This window comes from Heteronotia binoei, chromosome 12, assembly GCF_032191835.1.
Source record: "Heteronotia binoei isolate CCM8104 ecotype False Entrance Well chromosome 12, APGP_CSIRO_Hbin_v1, whole genome shotgun sequence".
In the NCBI taxonomy this organism is placed as follows: domain Eukaryota; kingdom Metazoa; phylum Chordata; class Lepidosauria; order Squamata; family Gekkonidae; genus Heteronotia; species Heteronotia binoei.
Genome location: NC_083234.1, coordinates 8,210,524 through 8,227,768, shown reverse-complemented (window position 1 = coordinate 8,227,768; position 17,245 = coordinate 8,210,524). Strand labels below are relative to the sequence as shown.

The 17,245-nt window shown below is 46.0% G+C and overlaps 1 protein-coding gene across 1 annotated transcript in view; it reads left to right on the top strand.

The window, feature by feature from the left end:
• Nucleotides 1-4,129: 4,129 nt before the first annotated feature.
• The window catches only part of DIXDC1 (DIX domain containing 1), a 158,628-nt gene continuing 145,512 nt past the window's right edge, over nt 4,130-17,245 (top strand). The window contains exons 1-2 of the mRNA XM_060251355.1: nt 4,130-4,186; nt 8,845-9,037. Coding sequence (XP_060107338.1) covers nt 8,981-9,037 — 57 coding nt within the window. The 5' untranslated portion in view covers nt 4,130-4,186; nt 8,845-8,980. The remainder of the gene's footprint in view (nt 4,187-8,844; nt 9,038-17,245) is intronic.

Sequence of the window (17,245 nt, the reverse complement as noted above, 5' to 3'; positions counted from 1 at the left end):
TGACACCTTTTAAGACCAACAAAGTTTAATTCTGGGTATCAAAAGTTTCATGTGCAGGCACACTGTGAAGGGAGCTTCCATATTCAAAGGCAGTCAACCTCTGAATCTCAGAGCCAGGAGCCAACATGAGGGGAAGGCCTTGGCCTCTCTGCCCTGTAGTTGGCTGTCCACTGGTTGGCCACTTGTGAGGCAGAATGCTAGACTGGATGGACCATGGACTGATCCAGCAGGGCTTTTCTTATGTTCTCACCAGGGGAAGGCCTCAGCCTTTATGCCCTGTTGTTGCTTGTCCGGAGGAACTGGTTGGCCACTGTGTGAGACAGGAGGCTGGACCAGATGAACCCTCACTGGTCTAATCCAGCAGGGCTCTTCCTATGCCTTTATCCGTGGAAGGTGTTGGCCTAGCTGGACCACTGGTCTAATTCAGCAGGGCTTCTGTGCTATTCTCTTCAGGGGAAGGTCTCAGCCTCTCTGCTCTGTTGTTGGCCCTCCAGAGGGACTGGCTGACCACGGTGTGAGATGGGATGCATGCTGGATTACATGGACCACTAGTGTGATCTAGCAGACCTCTTGTTTTCTTTGGAAGGCCTTGGCCTCTCTGCCCTGTTGTTGGCTCCCCAGAGGAGCAAACTGGGGTGAGACAGGATGCTGGACTAGATGAACCACTAGTCTGATCCAGCAGGGCTCTTCTGATGTCCTTATGAGACTATCAGCCCCCTTGTGGGTTTGGCAACCCACCCATCATGCTCATATTGGACTTTGATGATGATGAAGATATTGGATTTATATTGGATTTTACAGGAGGTGGTGGCGGCCACAAGCATACCCACCTTCAAGAGGGGTTTAGATAAAAATATGGAGCAGAGGTCCATCAGTGGCTATTAGCCACAGTGTGTGTATATATATAAATTTTTTTGCCACTGTGTGACACAGAGTGTTGGACTGGATGGGCCATTGGCCTGATCTAACATGGCTTCTCTTATGTTCTTATGTGACACAGAGTGTTGGACTGGAGGGGCCATTGGCCTGATCTAACATGGCTTCTCTTATGTTCTTATGTGACACAGAGTGTTGGACTGGAGGGGCCATTGGCCTGATCCAACATGGCTTCTCTTATGTTCTTATATCCCACCCTCCACTCCGAATCTCAGAGTCTCAGAGCAGCTCACAATCTCCTTTCCCTTCCTCCCCCACAACAGACACCCTGTGAGGTCGGTGGGACTGAGAGGACTCTCACAGCAGCTGTCCTTTCAAGGACAACCTCTGCCAGAGCTATGGCTGACCCAAGGCCATTCCAGTAGGTGCAAGTGATGCCACAGAAACACTGATTTGGAAACCAGACGGGTGAGGGGCAAAGGAGGTTCCAGCCCAGCCTGGGGCACTGCCGCTGGCTAGCCTTCTACACGGCTCAGCTGGGTGAGGCGGTGGAGGCAGCCGTAGGGTTGCCAAGTCCAATTCAAGAAATATCTGGGGACTTTGGGGGTGGAGCCAGGAGCAAGGGAGTGACAAGCCTCATTGAACTCCAAAGGGAGTTCTGGCCATCCCATTTAAAGGGACCACACACCTTTTAAATGTTTTTCCTCCATTGGAAATAATGAAAGGTAGGGGCACCTTCTTTTGGGGCTCATAGAATTGGACCCCCTGGTTCAATCCTTTGGAACCTTGGAGGGTATTTTGAGGAGAGGCACTGGATGTTATGCTGAAAATTTGGTGCCTCTGACTCAAAAAACAGCCCCCCCCCCGAGCCCCAGATACCTGCAGGTCAATTTTCCATTATACCCTATGGGAATCAATCTCCATAGGAAATAATGGAGTGCCCAGCAGACATTTCCCTCCGCCTCACTGCTTTCTGATGATCCTGAAGCGGAGGGAGGGTCTCCAAACCAGGGGATCCCCTGCCCCCACCTGGGGACTGGGCAACAAACAGAGAAACACGGCAGAGAGTGACGGGAGAAAACCCTAAGGGGGAGGGACGGTGGCTCAGTGGTAGAGCATCTGCTTGGGAAGCAGAAGGTCCCAGGTTCAATCCCCGGCATCTCCAAAAAAGGGTCCAGGCAAATAGGTGTGAAAAACCTCAGCTTGAGACCCTGGAGAGCCGCTGCGAGTCTGAGCAGACAATACTGACTTTGATGGACCAAGTGTCTGATTCAGTATAAGGCAGCTTCATATGTTCATATGTTCCGTGATAACCAGCCTCCGAAGACGCATAAAGAAGACATACAAATACACAAAACACACTTCTATATTATTCCAAACACTCTCAGACAAACCGTCTTATAAACATACCCTGATATACAGAACACCTAAAGTGAAAACAAATGAAGGACACAATCTAGAAAGTTCGTAATAAGCAGTCCCAAGTAGTCAACAATCAGTCCACCCACATTCAAAGCAACGAGGTAGTACTTTATATTCCCTTGGTTCACTAGACTTGTTTCACTGGTCAAAGATTCTAGTAAGTAAGTAAGTAAATTTTTATTTATACCCCGCCCTCCCCGCTGAGGCAGGCTCAGGGCGGCTTACAGAACATGATACGAAATCATGGTATCACAAATGACAGATAAAATCAATAACAATATAAGTACAAATATAAATTAATTTAAAAAGTTAAAACAATACAGTGGCGCTACAATCTCTATTTATCCGGCAGCGTCATATTTATTCTGGTTACATCCTAAAGGCTTCTTGGAAGAGGGCAGTTTTGCAGGCCCTGCGGAACGGATTGAGGTCCCGCAGGGCCCGCACCTCCTCTGGCAGCTGATTCCACCATTGGGGCGCTTTTATAGAGAAGGCCAGCTCCCTGGTTGTTTTAAGTTTGGCCTCCTTAGGCCCAGGGATTTCCAGGAGATTTTGTGAACTGGAGCGCAGTGCCCTCTGGGGAACAGTGAAAACTAGGGTTGCCAAATCCAATTCAAGAAATATCTGGGGACTTTGGGGGTGGAGCCAGGAGACTTTGGGGGTGGAGCCAGGAACAGGGTTGTGACAAGCACAATTGAATTCCAAAGGGAGTTCTGGCCATCACATTGAAAGGGACTGCACACCTTTAAAATGTCTTCCTTCCATAGGAAAGAATGAAGGATAGGGGCACCTTCTTTGGGGGCTCATAGAATTGGACCCCCTGGTCCAATCTTTTTGAAACTTGGAGGGCATTTTGGGGAGAGGCACTGGATACTATAGTGAACATTTGGTGCCTCTTCCTCAAAAAACAGCCCTCCCCCAGAGCCCCAGATCAATTCTCCACTATTTTTGATGGGAATCAGTCTCCATAGGGAATAATAGAGTTCCCAGCAGAACTCTAGGGAAGGAAGGCATTTAAAAAGGTGTGCGGTCCCTTTAACTGTGATGGCCAGAACTCCCTTTGGTGTTCAATTATGCTTGTTTCTGGCTCCACCCCCATGTCTCCTGGCCCCACCCCCAAAGTCTCCTGGCCCCACCCCCAAAGTAGGGTTGCCAATCCCCAGGTGGGGGCAGGGGATCCCCCGGTTTGGAGGCCCTCCCCCGCTTCAGGGTCGTCAGAAAGTGGGGGGAGGAGAGGGGAATGTCTGCTGGGAACTCTATTATTCCCTATGGAGATTTATTTCCATAGAAAATAATGGAGACTTGATCCGCAGGTATCTGGGGCTCTGGGGGGGGCTGTTTTTGGGGGTAGAGGTACCAGATTTTCAGTATAGCATCAAGTGCCTCTCCTCAAAATACTGTCCAAGTTTCAAAAAGATTGGACCAGGGGGGCCAATTCTATGAGCCCCAAAAGGAGGTGCCCCTATCCTTCATTATTTCCTATGGAAGGAAGGAATTGAAAAGGTGTGCCGTCCCTTTAAATGTGATGGCCAGAACTCCCTTTGGAGTTCAATGATGCTTGTCACAGCCTTGCTCCTGGCTCCACCCCCAAAGTCTCCTGGCCCCTCCCCCAAAGTCCCCAGATATTCCTTGAATTGGACTTGGCAGCCCTAACCTGGGGACTAGCGGCAACCCTCGGGCAGGCGCAGTCCCACTCTAGGCCGCGCGGGGGCGCCGTGGAGGCCCGAGGCCCGTTGCCGGGGCAACGGGAACGCGCCGGCGCCGCTGGGGTCCTGCAGGCCGCTCTCGCGGAGGAGTCCCGGCCGGGCCAAGTGGCGGCGGAGTGGGCGCCGCGGCGGCGGAGGGGCTCCCCGGAGGCTGCAGGAGAGGGAAGGCCCCCGCCTCTCGAGTAAGCAACTTCGGGGGCGGGGAGGGGAGGGGAGGGAGGGAAGCCGAGCTGGGGAACAGAACAAGGCAACCAACAAAACAGGGAATCTTTGCAAAAGTTGTTTGGAGGTGCAGAGGTGGCTCAAAAGGGAGCGTCCAGGGCAGGGGTGGCCAAGCTGTGGCGCTTTCGTGCATATTGTTTGGGCTCTCGAAGCTCCCACTGCACTGTTGGCCACTGACGCTTGGGGAATGCATGGAAAGTTAAAGTTGCTTTCTTTCCACCTCTCCCTCCCATATATTTTCCTTCCTTCCTTCCTTCCTTCCTTCCTTCCTTCCTTCCTTCCTTCCTTCCTTCCTTCCTTTCTTCCTCCTGCCGTACAGCTCTCAAACATCTGACATTCATGTCTCACAGCTCTCAAACGTCTGACGTTTGTTTGATGTGGTTTTTACTTTAAGCCACTGTTGGCCACTGACACTTGGAGAATGCATGGAAAGTTAAAGTTGCTTTCTTTCCACCTCTCCCTCCCATATATTTTCCTTCCTTCCTCCCTCCCTCCCTCCCTCCCTTCCTTCCTTCCTTCCTTCCTTCCTTCCTTCCTTCCTTCCTTCCTTCCTTCCTTCCTTCCTTCCTTCCTTCCTTCCTTCCTTCCTTCCTTCCTTCCTTCCTTCCTCCTGCCGTAAGTTAAAGTTGCTTTCTTTCCACCTCTCCCTCCCATATATTTTCCTTCCTTCCTTCCTTCCTTCCTTCCTTCCTTCCTTCCTTCCTTCCTTCCTTCCTTCCTTCCTTCCTTCCTTCCTTCCTTCCTTCCTTCCTTCCTCCTTCCGTACAGCTCTCAAACATCTTACATTCATGTCTCGCAGCTCTCAAACGTCTGACTTTTGTTCGATGTGGCTTTTACTTTAAGCAAATTTGGCCGCCCCTGGTATAGGGGGGCTGCTTCACCATGAGAGGTCTGGGGGCTGCATTGGCACTCCGCTTTCTTCATCTTCCTCATCTCCCTTGGATCCTCACAACAACCCTCTGAGGTGGGTTAGGCTGTGAGAAAGCGACTGGCCCAAGGTCACCCAGCAGGATTCCAGGGCAGAGGGGGGATTGGAAGCTGAATCTCTCAGATCCCTGTCTGACACTTTCTAACCACTACGTAAGCTGACTCTGTCTGTCTGTCTTGTCTTGTCTGTCTAGATTCGGGTGGGCGGCCATGTTGCTCTGAAGCAGCGGAACAAAGTTGGAGTCCAAGGGCACTTTGAAGACCACCAAAGTTTTATTCAAGGTATACGCTTTTGTATGCATGCACATGTATCTAAGGAAGTGCCCCTGGCATCCATCCATCCATCCATCCATCCATCCATCCATCCATCCATCCATCCATCATCTATCTATCTATCTATCTATCTATCTATCTATCTATCTATCTATCTATCTATCTATCTATCTATCTATCAATCATCCATCCATCTATCTATCTATCTATCTATCTATCTATCTATCTATCTATCTATCTATCTATCTATCTATCTATCTATCTATCTATCTACCTACTTTCTCTTTCTCTCTGTGTTTGTCATCTAACTAGCTAGTTATCATTCCAAGCATTTTACTTTTCAGAAAATTAAAAGTGAGGGGTGGGGTTCAAAAAGTTGATACCTTTTCTGGACTTGTGTGTGTGACTTTTCCAGAGAGAAGTTTCATCTCATCAGAGGAATATTTAGAAGGAATATTTTGTTAGCCTTTAATCTGCCACAAGACTCTTTCCAGTGGAGAAGCCATGTTCATCTGTTTTAGCAGAAATAGTTAGGAATCTTGTGGAGGTCTGAAAGACTTACCTAAATTTTATTTCATCCTAATCCTTTGGGGATGGGAGCTTGCTGATTTGAGGCATTGTGTGGATTCTTACTAGGCAGCCGCTGCAGGTAATGTCAGCATATGTACAATGGAGGTGAAGTGACCATCTCTCCATTCTCAGCATCTAGAAAATGGGCTGTAATCCATGGAGGTTTATGCTGGAATAAAATATTGTTAATTTTGGAAATGCTAGAGGACTTTTTAATTCCAGAACAGGCTTGCAGTGGCCTTGGGCTAGTCATTATTTCTAAATTTGATCTGCTCTGCAGGATTAATGTGAAAATAAATGGGGAGAGAAAGAGAAGCTATGTACATACTAAGATCTGTTGGAGGAAAGGCAAGTTGAAAATCAAATCAATAACTAAAAGAACAGGTAAAGAGTTCATTTGAATGTAACAATCATCTTTCTAAGGAGCCAGTTTGGTGTAGTGGTTAAGTGTGCGGACTCTTATCTGGGAGAACCGGGTTTGATTCCTCACTCCTCTGCTTGCAGCTGCTGGAATGGCCTTCGGTCAGTCATAGCTATTCCAGGAGTTGTCCTTGAAAGGGCAGCTTCTGTCAGAGCTCTCTCAGCCCCACCCACCTCACAGGATGTCTGTTGTAGGGGAGGAAGGTAAAGGAAATTGTATGCTACTCTGAGACTCTGATTCAGAGAGTAGGGTGGGGTGTAAATTCTAATCCTGTTTAATAGCATTCATGAAGGTTTTTTTCTTGGTGTGGAAATAACAGTTCTGTAGAGTCAAAAGTACAGAGCCTCTATCCCTGAAGAAATAGATTTCCTTATGGAAGTGAACTGCTCATTCTCTTTTCTTTGATTTATCATTTAACAGAACAAACATGAACGGACTGCAAACCTGGTCACATATTTATTGCACCTGTCCTCTGAGGCGCTCAGGAGATAGTCCACGTTGTTAAGAACATAAGAGAAGCCATATTGGATCAGGCCAATGGCCCATCCAGTCCAACACTCTGTATCACATAAGAACAGAAGAGAAGCCATGTTGGATCAGGCCAATGGCCCATCCAGTCCAACACTCTGTGTCACATAAGAACATCAGAGAAGCCATGTTGGATCAGGCCAATGGCCCATCCAGTCCAACACTCTGTGTCACACAGTGGCCAATATATTCTCCCTCTCGTTTTATCTCAAACCAGTCCTTTGAGGTAGGTTAGACTGAAAGAGAAAGTTTTCCTTCGTCCCAGAAGAGGCTTTGGATCAAAAGCAATGATGAGTAAAAGAATCCTCCAAGCTCAGGAGCAGTTAATCTCTGAATACCAGTAGCTGGAGGAGGCAACATCAGGGGAAGGTCTCGACCTCTGTGCCCTATTTGTTGGCCCTCTATGACAGCTGGTTGTCCACGGGAATAGTCAATACAACTGGAGTGGGTGTGAAGATAAGCAATATAAGATAACCACCAGAAACAATAAAACTTTCACGCAAAGCGTGTAAATATGCATTTTTAGTGAAGTAAAACAAAACTAAGGAACACTGAACATTCTTGAAATTTTCCCCACAAAGTCTCTCAACAGTCACAAAGAACGATAGCCTCTTCAAATAGGACTTAATGAAGACGTGGGTGAAGTCTTCAAATTCTTAGTGTTCCACTCATGATGGTACAGAGAGAATAAGGAACCGCTTTTAAAAGGACTCCTCACAGTTTCAATAGCTCTTCTTCAGCCTCTTTCTCCCGACGTTACATGGAGCCACGGAGAGAGCCAGTTTGGTGTATTGGTTAAGTGCGTGGACTCTTATCTGGGAGAACCGGGTTTGATTCCCCCGTCCTCCACTTGCACCTGCTGGAATGGCCTTGGGTCAGCCATAGCTCTGGCAGAGGTTGTCCTTGAGAGAGCCAGTTTGGTGTAGTGGTGAAGCATGCGGACTCTTATCTGGGAGAACTGGGTTTGATTCCCCACTCCTCCACTTGCACCTGCTGGCATGGCCTTGGGTCAGCCATAGCTCTGGCAGAGGTTGTCCTTGAAAGGGCAGCTGCTGTGAGAGCCCTCTCCACCCCCACCCACCTCACAGGGTGTCTGTTGTGGGGGAGGAAGGTAAAGGAGATTGTGAGCCGCTCTCAGACTCTTCGGAGTGGAGGGTGGGATATAAATCCAATATCTTCATCTACCTCACAGGGTGTCTGTTGTGGGGGAGGAAGGGAAAGGAGATTGTGAGCCGCTCTGAGACTCTTCAGAGTGGAGGGCGGGATATAAATCCAATATCTTCTTCTTCTTCTCTGCTCCTTACAACATGGATCCACGCATGCTCTAATTTGCTGCTACCGGCTCAGTTCAGCATTCCTTAGTTTTGTTTTTGTTTTACTTCACTAAAAACTCATATTTACACGCTTTGCGTGAAAGTTTTATTGCTTCCAGTGGTTATCTTGTATTGGTTGTCCGCAGGAAGCTGAACTACGTAGATGGACCTCTGGTCTGATCCACATTGGGACCCCTGATGTTCTTCTGTATTGGACAAGGAGGTGGGGAACTCCTATATGTTTGGGCTTTTTTTTGTAGCCGGAACTCCTTTGCATATTAGGCCACCCCCCCTGGTATAGCCAATCCTCCTGGAGCTTACAGTAGGCCGTGTACTAAGAGCCCTGTAAGCTCTTGGAGGATTGGCTTCATCAGGGAGGTGTGGCCTAATATGCAAAGGAGTTCCTGCTGCAAAAAAGGCCCTGTATGAGCCCACCATTTGCGTTTAAATTGAGGGCTGGGTGGGTCTGGAGGTCTGTTTAAAACAAAAATGCGCTTGACTGTGGAGCCACAGCTCCCGCCCCAACTCTGACTTCTGAGAGCAATTTCATTTTATGGTCCCCTTCTTTCTCTATTGTTCCCTGCAGGTGATTTAAGAAGACATCTCCGCCAAAGAACGAACATGAACTGTAGTTTGTCGCTGCAGCATTATTACATCTTTCCAGTCGCAGCGTTCAGGTGGAGAGCTTTCTTCCTTTTGGATTCTGCTTCCTAAGGGGCGGCATGGGGACCCCAGTGGAAACTGGGCCTTGTAATCCATTACAGCCAGCTGAAAATTCGGTGAGTGTTCTGACTTTTCTTCATGGCTTATTTAAAGATAAAACAGGAAGCATTTGAGATCTGGCTTATTTTTGCCTTCGTGGTCTCCCTCCTTTTGGCTTCTCTTGGGGGAAACATTACAGTAGACAGAAGCAGAAAATGGCCTTATCTGTGAATTAATTCCCCCGCAAATGGTTCTACTTGTTGGTCACTTGGGACAATCTACCCTGTATCGTATCTAAAATGAGTGCTGTGAAAAGCTATGCCATGGATTTTTTTTTAATATGCCTGTAATATTTATTCTGCCGTAATATTCGCAGCTGTTCATAAGGCTGTTACGGTTTATTTATCTTAAGCAGAGCCGTTTAAAATTCCCGATCAGAAGTGGGCTCAATAAATCTAACTTTAGTGGTTTCAAAAGTTATATCCTGCGTATCATCATAAAGCTTTCAAGGCATTTTACACAGAATCCTTCTCGATAATATTAGTCAAGAGCTGATGTTCCAACGATCTGTCAGGATGAAGCAGCCACTACAGGCAGGGCAAGTGTCTACAAACCACACAATAAAGAAATATAAATAATATAAAGTCTCTCTTTGTTGCCTTTGTTAGTTTTAAGATAATACCAAATACACAGCATACAAAAATATCACAAAGGAAAAGAACCCACAACAGCCTGGACTCAAGGAGGTTGGATACCACAGAGAATTGAACAAGAGGACTGAAAGACTGAGCAGCTTCTGGACATTTGAATCTTGAGTTTTGTGGGTCCTTTCCCTTTGTGATATTTTTGTATGCTGTGTTACTTGGTATTATCTTAAAACGCACAGAGACAACAAAGAGAGACTTCATATTATTTATATTTCTTTACTGTGTGGCTTGTACACGGTCGCTGGTTGTTCTTCTGCTGTTATATACCGTGTTGCCGCCATGTTTGGTGTTACTACAGACAAGGCAGCCGAGACTCAGAGGTAGTTCAAAGACATCACCTGACAGTTCTGGGGTGCAGCCAGGCATTTCATTCAAGGATCCCTTCTTTGTTTTTTTTTTAAAGCTGTGCTTTGGGTTGACACCTGCTCTCCTTTGCAGTCCTTTGATAGAGCGTAACAAAATTCAAGCCTCCCGATCGAGGTGACTGTGAACATATGAAGCATATGAACATATGAAGCTGTCTTATACTGAATCAGACCAGTCAGTATTGTCTTCTCAGTATTGTCAAAGTCAGTCTTGTCTTCTCAGACTGGCAGCGGCTCTGCAGGGTCTCAAGCGGAGGTTTTTCACACCTATTTGCCTGGACCCTTTTTAGCTGGAGATGCCAGGGATTGAACCTGGGACCTTCTGCTTCCCAAGCAGATGCTCTACCACTGAGCCACCGTCCCTCCCTAGAACATATGAAGCTGCCTTATACTGAATCAGACCTTTGGTCCATCAAAGTCAGTATTGTCTTCTCAGACTGGCAGCGGCTCTCCAGGGTCTCAAGCGGAGGTTTTTCACACCTATTTGCCTGGACCCTTTTTAGCTGGAGATGCCAGGGATTGAACCTGGGACCTTCTGCTTCCCAAGCAGATGCTCTACCACTGAGCCACCGTCCCTCCCCATATGAAGCTGCCTTATACTGAATCAGACCTTTGGTCCATCAAAGTCAGTATTGTCTTCTCAGACTGGCAGCGGCTCTCCAGGGTCTCAAGCGGAGGTTTTTCACACCTATTTGCCTGGACCCTTTTTTGGAGATGCCAGGGATTGAACCTGGGACCTTCTGCTTCCCAAGCAGATGCTCTACTACTGAGCCACCGTCCCTCCCCAATGGATTTCACTTTTAAAAAAACATGTGGCCACAAAAATGGTTATTTCTCAAAATAAATGCTGACAGAGCTGTCTTTACTGTCAGACCAGAGTGATGGATTTTGGACACTGAATGGGCCAGTTATTTATTTATTTAACTTAATCTTTTCACCTGATCGGGGTCCTCAAGGCAGCAAGCATGAAAGCATTTGAATGATGGGGGGGGGGGAATCAACATTTAAAATTATAAAATAATTCAATAGAAACACATAAACAAACAGCAGCAGAACCGAGGAAGAGAGCCACTAACTGTTATTGGGGGTATGCAAAATAAAGCAGAAAGCTTCACCCACTGGTGGAAGAACCCGATAGAATAGGGCTGGCCAAACTTGCTTAACGTAAGAGCCACATAAAATAATCATCAGATGTTTGAGAGTCGCAAGGCATGAACATCAAATGTTTTGAGAAAAGGAAGGAAGGAAGGAAGGAAGGAAGGAAGGAAGGAAGGAAGGAAGGAAGGAAGGAAGGAAGGAAGGAAGGAAGGAAAATAGACTGGGGGGAGAGGAGGGGGGAGAGATGGAAGGAAAGCAACTTTAAATGCATTCTCCAAGCTGCTAGCAGGCTTGGCTTGGAGAAGTGATTTAAGAACATAAGAACATAAGAGAAGCCATGTTGGATCAGGCCAATGGCCCATCCAGTCCAACACACTGTCTCATGTAAGAACATAAGAGAAGCCCTGTTGGATCAGGCCAATGGCCCATCCAGTCCAACACTCTGTGTCACAGAAGAACATAAGAGAAGCCCTGTTGGATCAGGCCAATGGCCCATTCAGTCTGACACTCTGTGTCACAGAAGAACATAAGAGAAGCCATGTTGGATCAGGCCAACGGCCCATCCAGTCCAACACTCTGTATCACACAGTGGCCAATAATTTATATATGTTCACACACTGTGGCTAATAGCCACTGATGATAAGAAAGATTTAAAGAGACAGTTGTCTTCTCCAAGCCAGCTGAGGGAGTTCTGAAGTTCCACTGATACTTACCAGTGACTATTATATGGGGACTTTTACTGTGAGGCTCGATACTCCAGTTCCGGATACTGGACATAAACTGGAGATGACCTCATGCCTCGCTTGCTGGCACCCAAGAATTAGGTGGTGCTGGTCTGATCTGGCAAGTCCGACTTTTGCTGCCTCCTGGCTGGATCAGTTCTTCATAGGATGTGCAGGGAGAAGACAGAAAAGGTCACCTCCTTTGCCCCGTTTCAGCTTGTTTGCATCGTTGGTGCCATTTAGGTATTTTTGGTTTGCATTAATGAAAAACCCACTTTTTATCAGGCAGTTCTGAACACACAACTGTAGCCTTCACCAGTAGTTGGTTTTGTTTATTTTAGATTATTTATCAGCTGCCTTTCCATCCACGGACTTGCAAGTTGAAATCAGATAAACCTGTTCCAGTGTAGTCGATAAAAACCAAAAACCCATTCAGAACAGATAACAGCGCTCAGAACAACAGGAAGTCTGAAGGGCAAGCACCATCCCTCATCAGTCCTCTGAAAACCTAGCCTCAGCTGCTGCTGGTTCCCATAGCAGATTGTTAGAGGTGGAGGCCGGTCTTTGGACACTCTGGAGCCAAGTTTTATAGGGTCTGAAAGGTCCAAACCAGCACCCTGAATTCAGCTGGGAATCAAATATGGAGCCAAGGCATTCGCAAGAACAGTGGCTTAATGTGAAACAAAGTAGGAGTCAAGTTTCACCTTTAAGACCAACAAAGTTTTATTCAGACTTTAAGCTTTTGTGTGCTCCAAGCACACTTCTTCAGACGAGGAATCAGGTACAGTGAGCAGAGCTACATATAGCTGATAGGCAGTGGTTTAGAATGCAACATGGTACAAATCAAAGATCCAATGACAGAATAGTAAAATTGACAAACTGAGCAAACCTTTGATCTGGGTAGCATGAGCGTGAGAAACCAATAAAACAGTAACGTGTCAAATTGTGCGAACGTCTGTTAACAACGTCTATTGTTATAAGCCTGGGCCAAAAAGAGGGCATTTCTTTCTCAGAAGTTTCCCCCATCCAACTAATTTACCTTTTAACGGGTAACCTACATATAGTTTGCCCATTAGAATACATTAAAATATAGCGGAAGGTGGGTTTAGTATATGTAAATGAGGTAAACAGCCGGTATCCCTATCTGAATATGTCAATGCAGCTAAAAGAGAAATACATTGGATAGTGATGTTCCTGTCTACCTAGGGCATGTCTACCAACCCTGGTTTTCAAACAGTTGTCAAGGACAGCTCTGCATGCAGCATGTTAGTCGATTGTGGATGTCACCAAGGTGTATGTGAACAGACACTAAACTGCCTTATCCTGAATCAGACTCTTGGTCCATCAAGGTCAGTATTGTCTACTCAGACTGGCAGCGGCTCTCCAGGATCTCAGGCAAAGAGGTCTTTCTCATCACCTCCTGCCTCGTCCTTTTAACAGGAGATGCTGGGGATTGAACCTGGGACCTTCTGCTTACCAAGCAGAGGCTCTACTACTGAGCCACAGCTCCACTTCATGGCTCTCCAGGATCTCAGGCTGAGGCCCTTCCCATCACCTCCTGCCTGGTCCTTTTAACTGGAGATGCTGGGGATTGAACCTGGGACCTTCCACATACCAAGCAGATGCTCCACCACTGAGCCACTTCCCCTCCCCAGAACACACGTATCTGCCTCATACTGAGTCAGACCCTTGGTCCATTAAGATCAGTATTGTCTACTCAGACTGGCAGCGGCTTTCCAGGGTCTCAGGCAGAGGTCTTTCTCATCACCTCCTGCCTGGTCCTTTTAACTGGAGATGTTGGGGATTGAACCTGGGACCTTCTGCATGCCAAGCAGATACTGTCCCACTGTGCCATGGCCCCTGGCAGCCACTGGGAGAAAGTTGGCTTTCTCCAGGAATGGCTGCATTTTGTGAATGAGCAAGAACTCAGGTTATCAGACATGTGTATGTCCAAAGAATTTTGGAGTCTAGCGGTGCAATCCTAGACTGGATTAGCTCTGCAAAACCCACTGGACTAACTGCATAGGATTGCACTGCGAAAGGTCTCCCAAACATAATCATTGTTAATTGCACAGTTTATTTATTTATTTATTTATTACTTTGCATTTATATCCCGCCCTCTCCACAAGCGGACTCAGGACGGCTTACAGTATCATAAAAACAATCAATTCCATAAAACATATAAAACCATAATACATTTATCAGTTTAAAACTATTACGCTATCTCAGTCTTAGTGTAACAATCATTAACCCATCCAGGAGTACTTTTGCTGTGCAATCTGAAGCAGTGAATTTAGTGCAATCTGAAGCAGTGAATTTAGACTGGAGTAACATTGCATAGGACTACTCTGCAAGGCTCCAAATCGACTGTAGTGAACTGAAATGTTAATTTTTCAACCAGGTGTATTCAGGATGGAAAGGAAAGGTCCCCTGTGCAAGCACCAGTCGTTTCTGACTCTGGAGTGACGTTGCTTTCACAACATTTTCACGGCAGACTTTTTAAGGGGTGGTTTGCCATTGCCTTCCCCGGTCATTTACACGTTCCCTCCAGCAAGCTGGGGACTCATTTTACTGACCTCGGAAGGATGGAAGGCTGAGTCAACCTCAAGCCGGCTACCTGAAAACCCAGCTTCCGCCGGGGATCGAACTCAGGTCGTGAGCAGAGCTTAGGACTGCAGAACTGCAGCTTTAACACTCTGCGCCACGGGGCTCTTTCAGGATTAGACCATGACAAATGGGCACGTGAAACATGTCAAATTCTGCACCATCAACCCCAGGCGATTTATCTTAAATTACGAGTGTGTGTGTATGTTTGTATAATTGAATATTTCCTATCTGTAGTATGATGAATGCAGGGTTTTACAATTGCTGCAGTGGGGAGAGGATTAAACTCTTGGGTTTGTTTTTTTTACAGGGCAGTTCCATTTGATATCTTAGTATATTAATTTACAGGAGATTCTCTTTATAGGGAAAGAAAAACTAATTTAGGATCCCTGTGCGTTTTTGTAGAAATAACTTTCAGGTTGATTTGTTTCTTCTGGATGCTGCTTCTGCGGTTCCTGCTTTCTTCCTCCCACTCATCCTTACTGAAAGGGCCAGACGCAGAATAGAAATAGCACTGCGTTGAAAACATCTTGCAAAGTAGGAGTCAAATTGCACCTTTAAGACCAGCATAGTTTTATACAGAACTTAAGCTTTTGTGTGCATGCACACTTCTTCAGATGAGGAATGAGGTACAGTAAGAAGAGACACATATAGCTGGTGGGGTTTGGAATGCCGAGTGGTACAAAGTGAAAATCGAATAGCAGAATAGTAAAATTAACAAATTCAGAAAACCTTTGATCTGTGTTGCATTCGCGTGGGAAACCATAAAACAGTAACATGTCAGAATGTGAGAATGTCTGTTAATTATTCTATTGCTAATAAACCTGGGTCAAAAAAAGGCATTTCTTTCCCAGAAGTTTTTCCTGTCCAACTAATTTGCCTTTGAACATGTAACATAAATATATACATCATTCTAGTTTTTCTAGACATTTCCTAAGGGCAAACTAGAATGATGCATATATTTATGTTACATGTTAAAAGTTAAATTAGTTGGACAGGAAAAACTTCTGGGAAAGAAATGCCTTCTTTTTGACTCAGGTTTATTAGCAATAGAATAATTAACAGGCATAAGAACATAAGAGAAGTCACGTTCGATCAGGCCAATGGCCCATCCAGTCCAACACTCTGTGTCACATAAGAACAGGAGAGAAGCCATGTTGGATCAGGCCAATGGCCCATCCAGCCCAACACTCTATGTCACATAAGAACATAAGAGAAGCCATGTTGGATCAGGTCAATGGCCCATCCAGTCCTACACTCTGTGTCACATAAGAACAGGAGAGAAGCCATGTTGGATCAGGCCAATGGCCTATCCAGTCCAACACTCTGTGTCACATAAGAACAGAAGAGAAGCCCTGTTGGATCAGACCAATGGCCCATCCAGTCCAACACTCTGTGTCACACAGTGGCCCAAAAAATTATATCTATATATATAATTTCTCACATTCTGACATGTTACTGTTTTATGGTTTCTCACGCGAATGCAACACAGATCAAAGGTATTCTGAATTTGTTAATTTTACTATTCTGCTATTGGATTTTCACTTTGTACCACTTGGCATTCCAAACCCCACCAGCTATATGTGTCTCTGCTTACTGTACCTCATTCCTCATCTGAAGAAGTGTGCCTGCACACGAAAGCTTGCGTTCTGAATATGAACATATGAAGCTGCCTTATACTAAATCAGACCCTCGGTCCATCAAAGTCAGTATTGTCTCCTCAGACTGGCAGCGGCTCTCCAGGGTCTCAAGCTGAGGTTTTTCACACTTATTTGCCTGGACCCTTTTTAGTTGGAGATGCTGGGGATTGAACTTGGGACCTTCTGCTTCCCAAGCAGATGCTCTACCACTCTACACCGTCCCTGGTCTTAAAGGTGCAATTGACTCCTATTTTGTTCTACTACTTCAGACCAACATGGCTGCCTATTTGGATCCAGCTTGCAAAGACTTTGTCTGGACAGGGCCTGGATTGCGGCATTTTCCTGGAACTGGCCACCAGAGGTCGCCATCCTCAACCAGTAGAACATTTGTTGAAGGTCACAGGTGTCCAAAACATCTCCTCTTAAAACCTCAGTTTGTATTCTCTTGTGGCAGCTTTAAGCAGGAGCGCTTGGAACGAACATTTTAATGCAATAATTGATTCAGGGAACATTTAGGCCTCATGGCGAGTGGGGCAGGGAGCTCTATTGCTGGTGGGTGCTGTACAAGAGAACTGAATTCAACTAGGTGATCTTTAGCTTGAATTTTTAAAAACTCAAATCTGCGGTAAACGTGTAGGTGGGACAACAGTTGCATAGCAGCTTTTATAATTAAAAGCTGCCTTTGCCAACCCTATTCCCAGAGCTTTTTTTGGAGCAGGACTTCCTTTGCATATCAGGCCACAACCCCTTGGTGTAGCCAACCCTCCAAGAGCTTACAGTGGGCCCTGTACTAAAAGCCCTGTAAGCTCTCGGAGGATTGGCTGCATTAGAGGGGTGTGGCCTAATATGCGAAGGAGTTCCTGCAACAAAAAAGCCCTGCCCATTCCATCGTTTGATTCCTGCCCTAGAACTACTATATCTGATTTTTGGAGCAGTGCTGTGACTGTGCTCTGTCCATTTTATTCCACTGCACACTTGAATAATAATAATAATTAATAATAATATTTTATTTATATCCGCCCTCCCCATTGAAGCAGGCTCAGGGCGGCTCACAACATATAACAAATACGAAATTACAATATAAAACATTATCTCAGTACAATATATAATTTACTAATTAAAACCCTTATAATTAAAACCATCAAAATT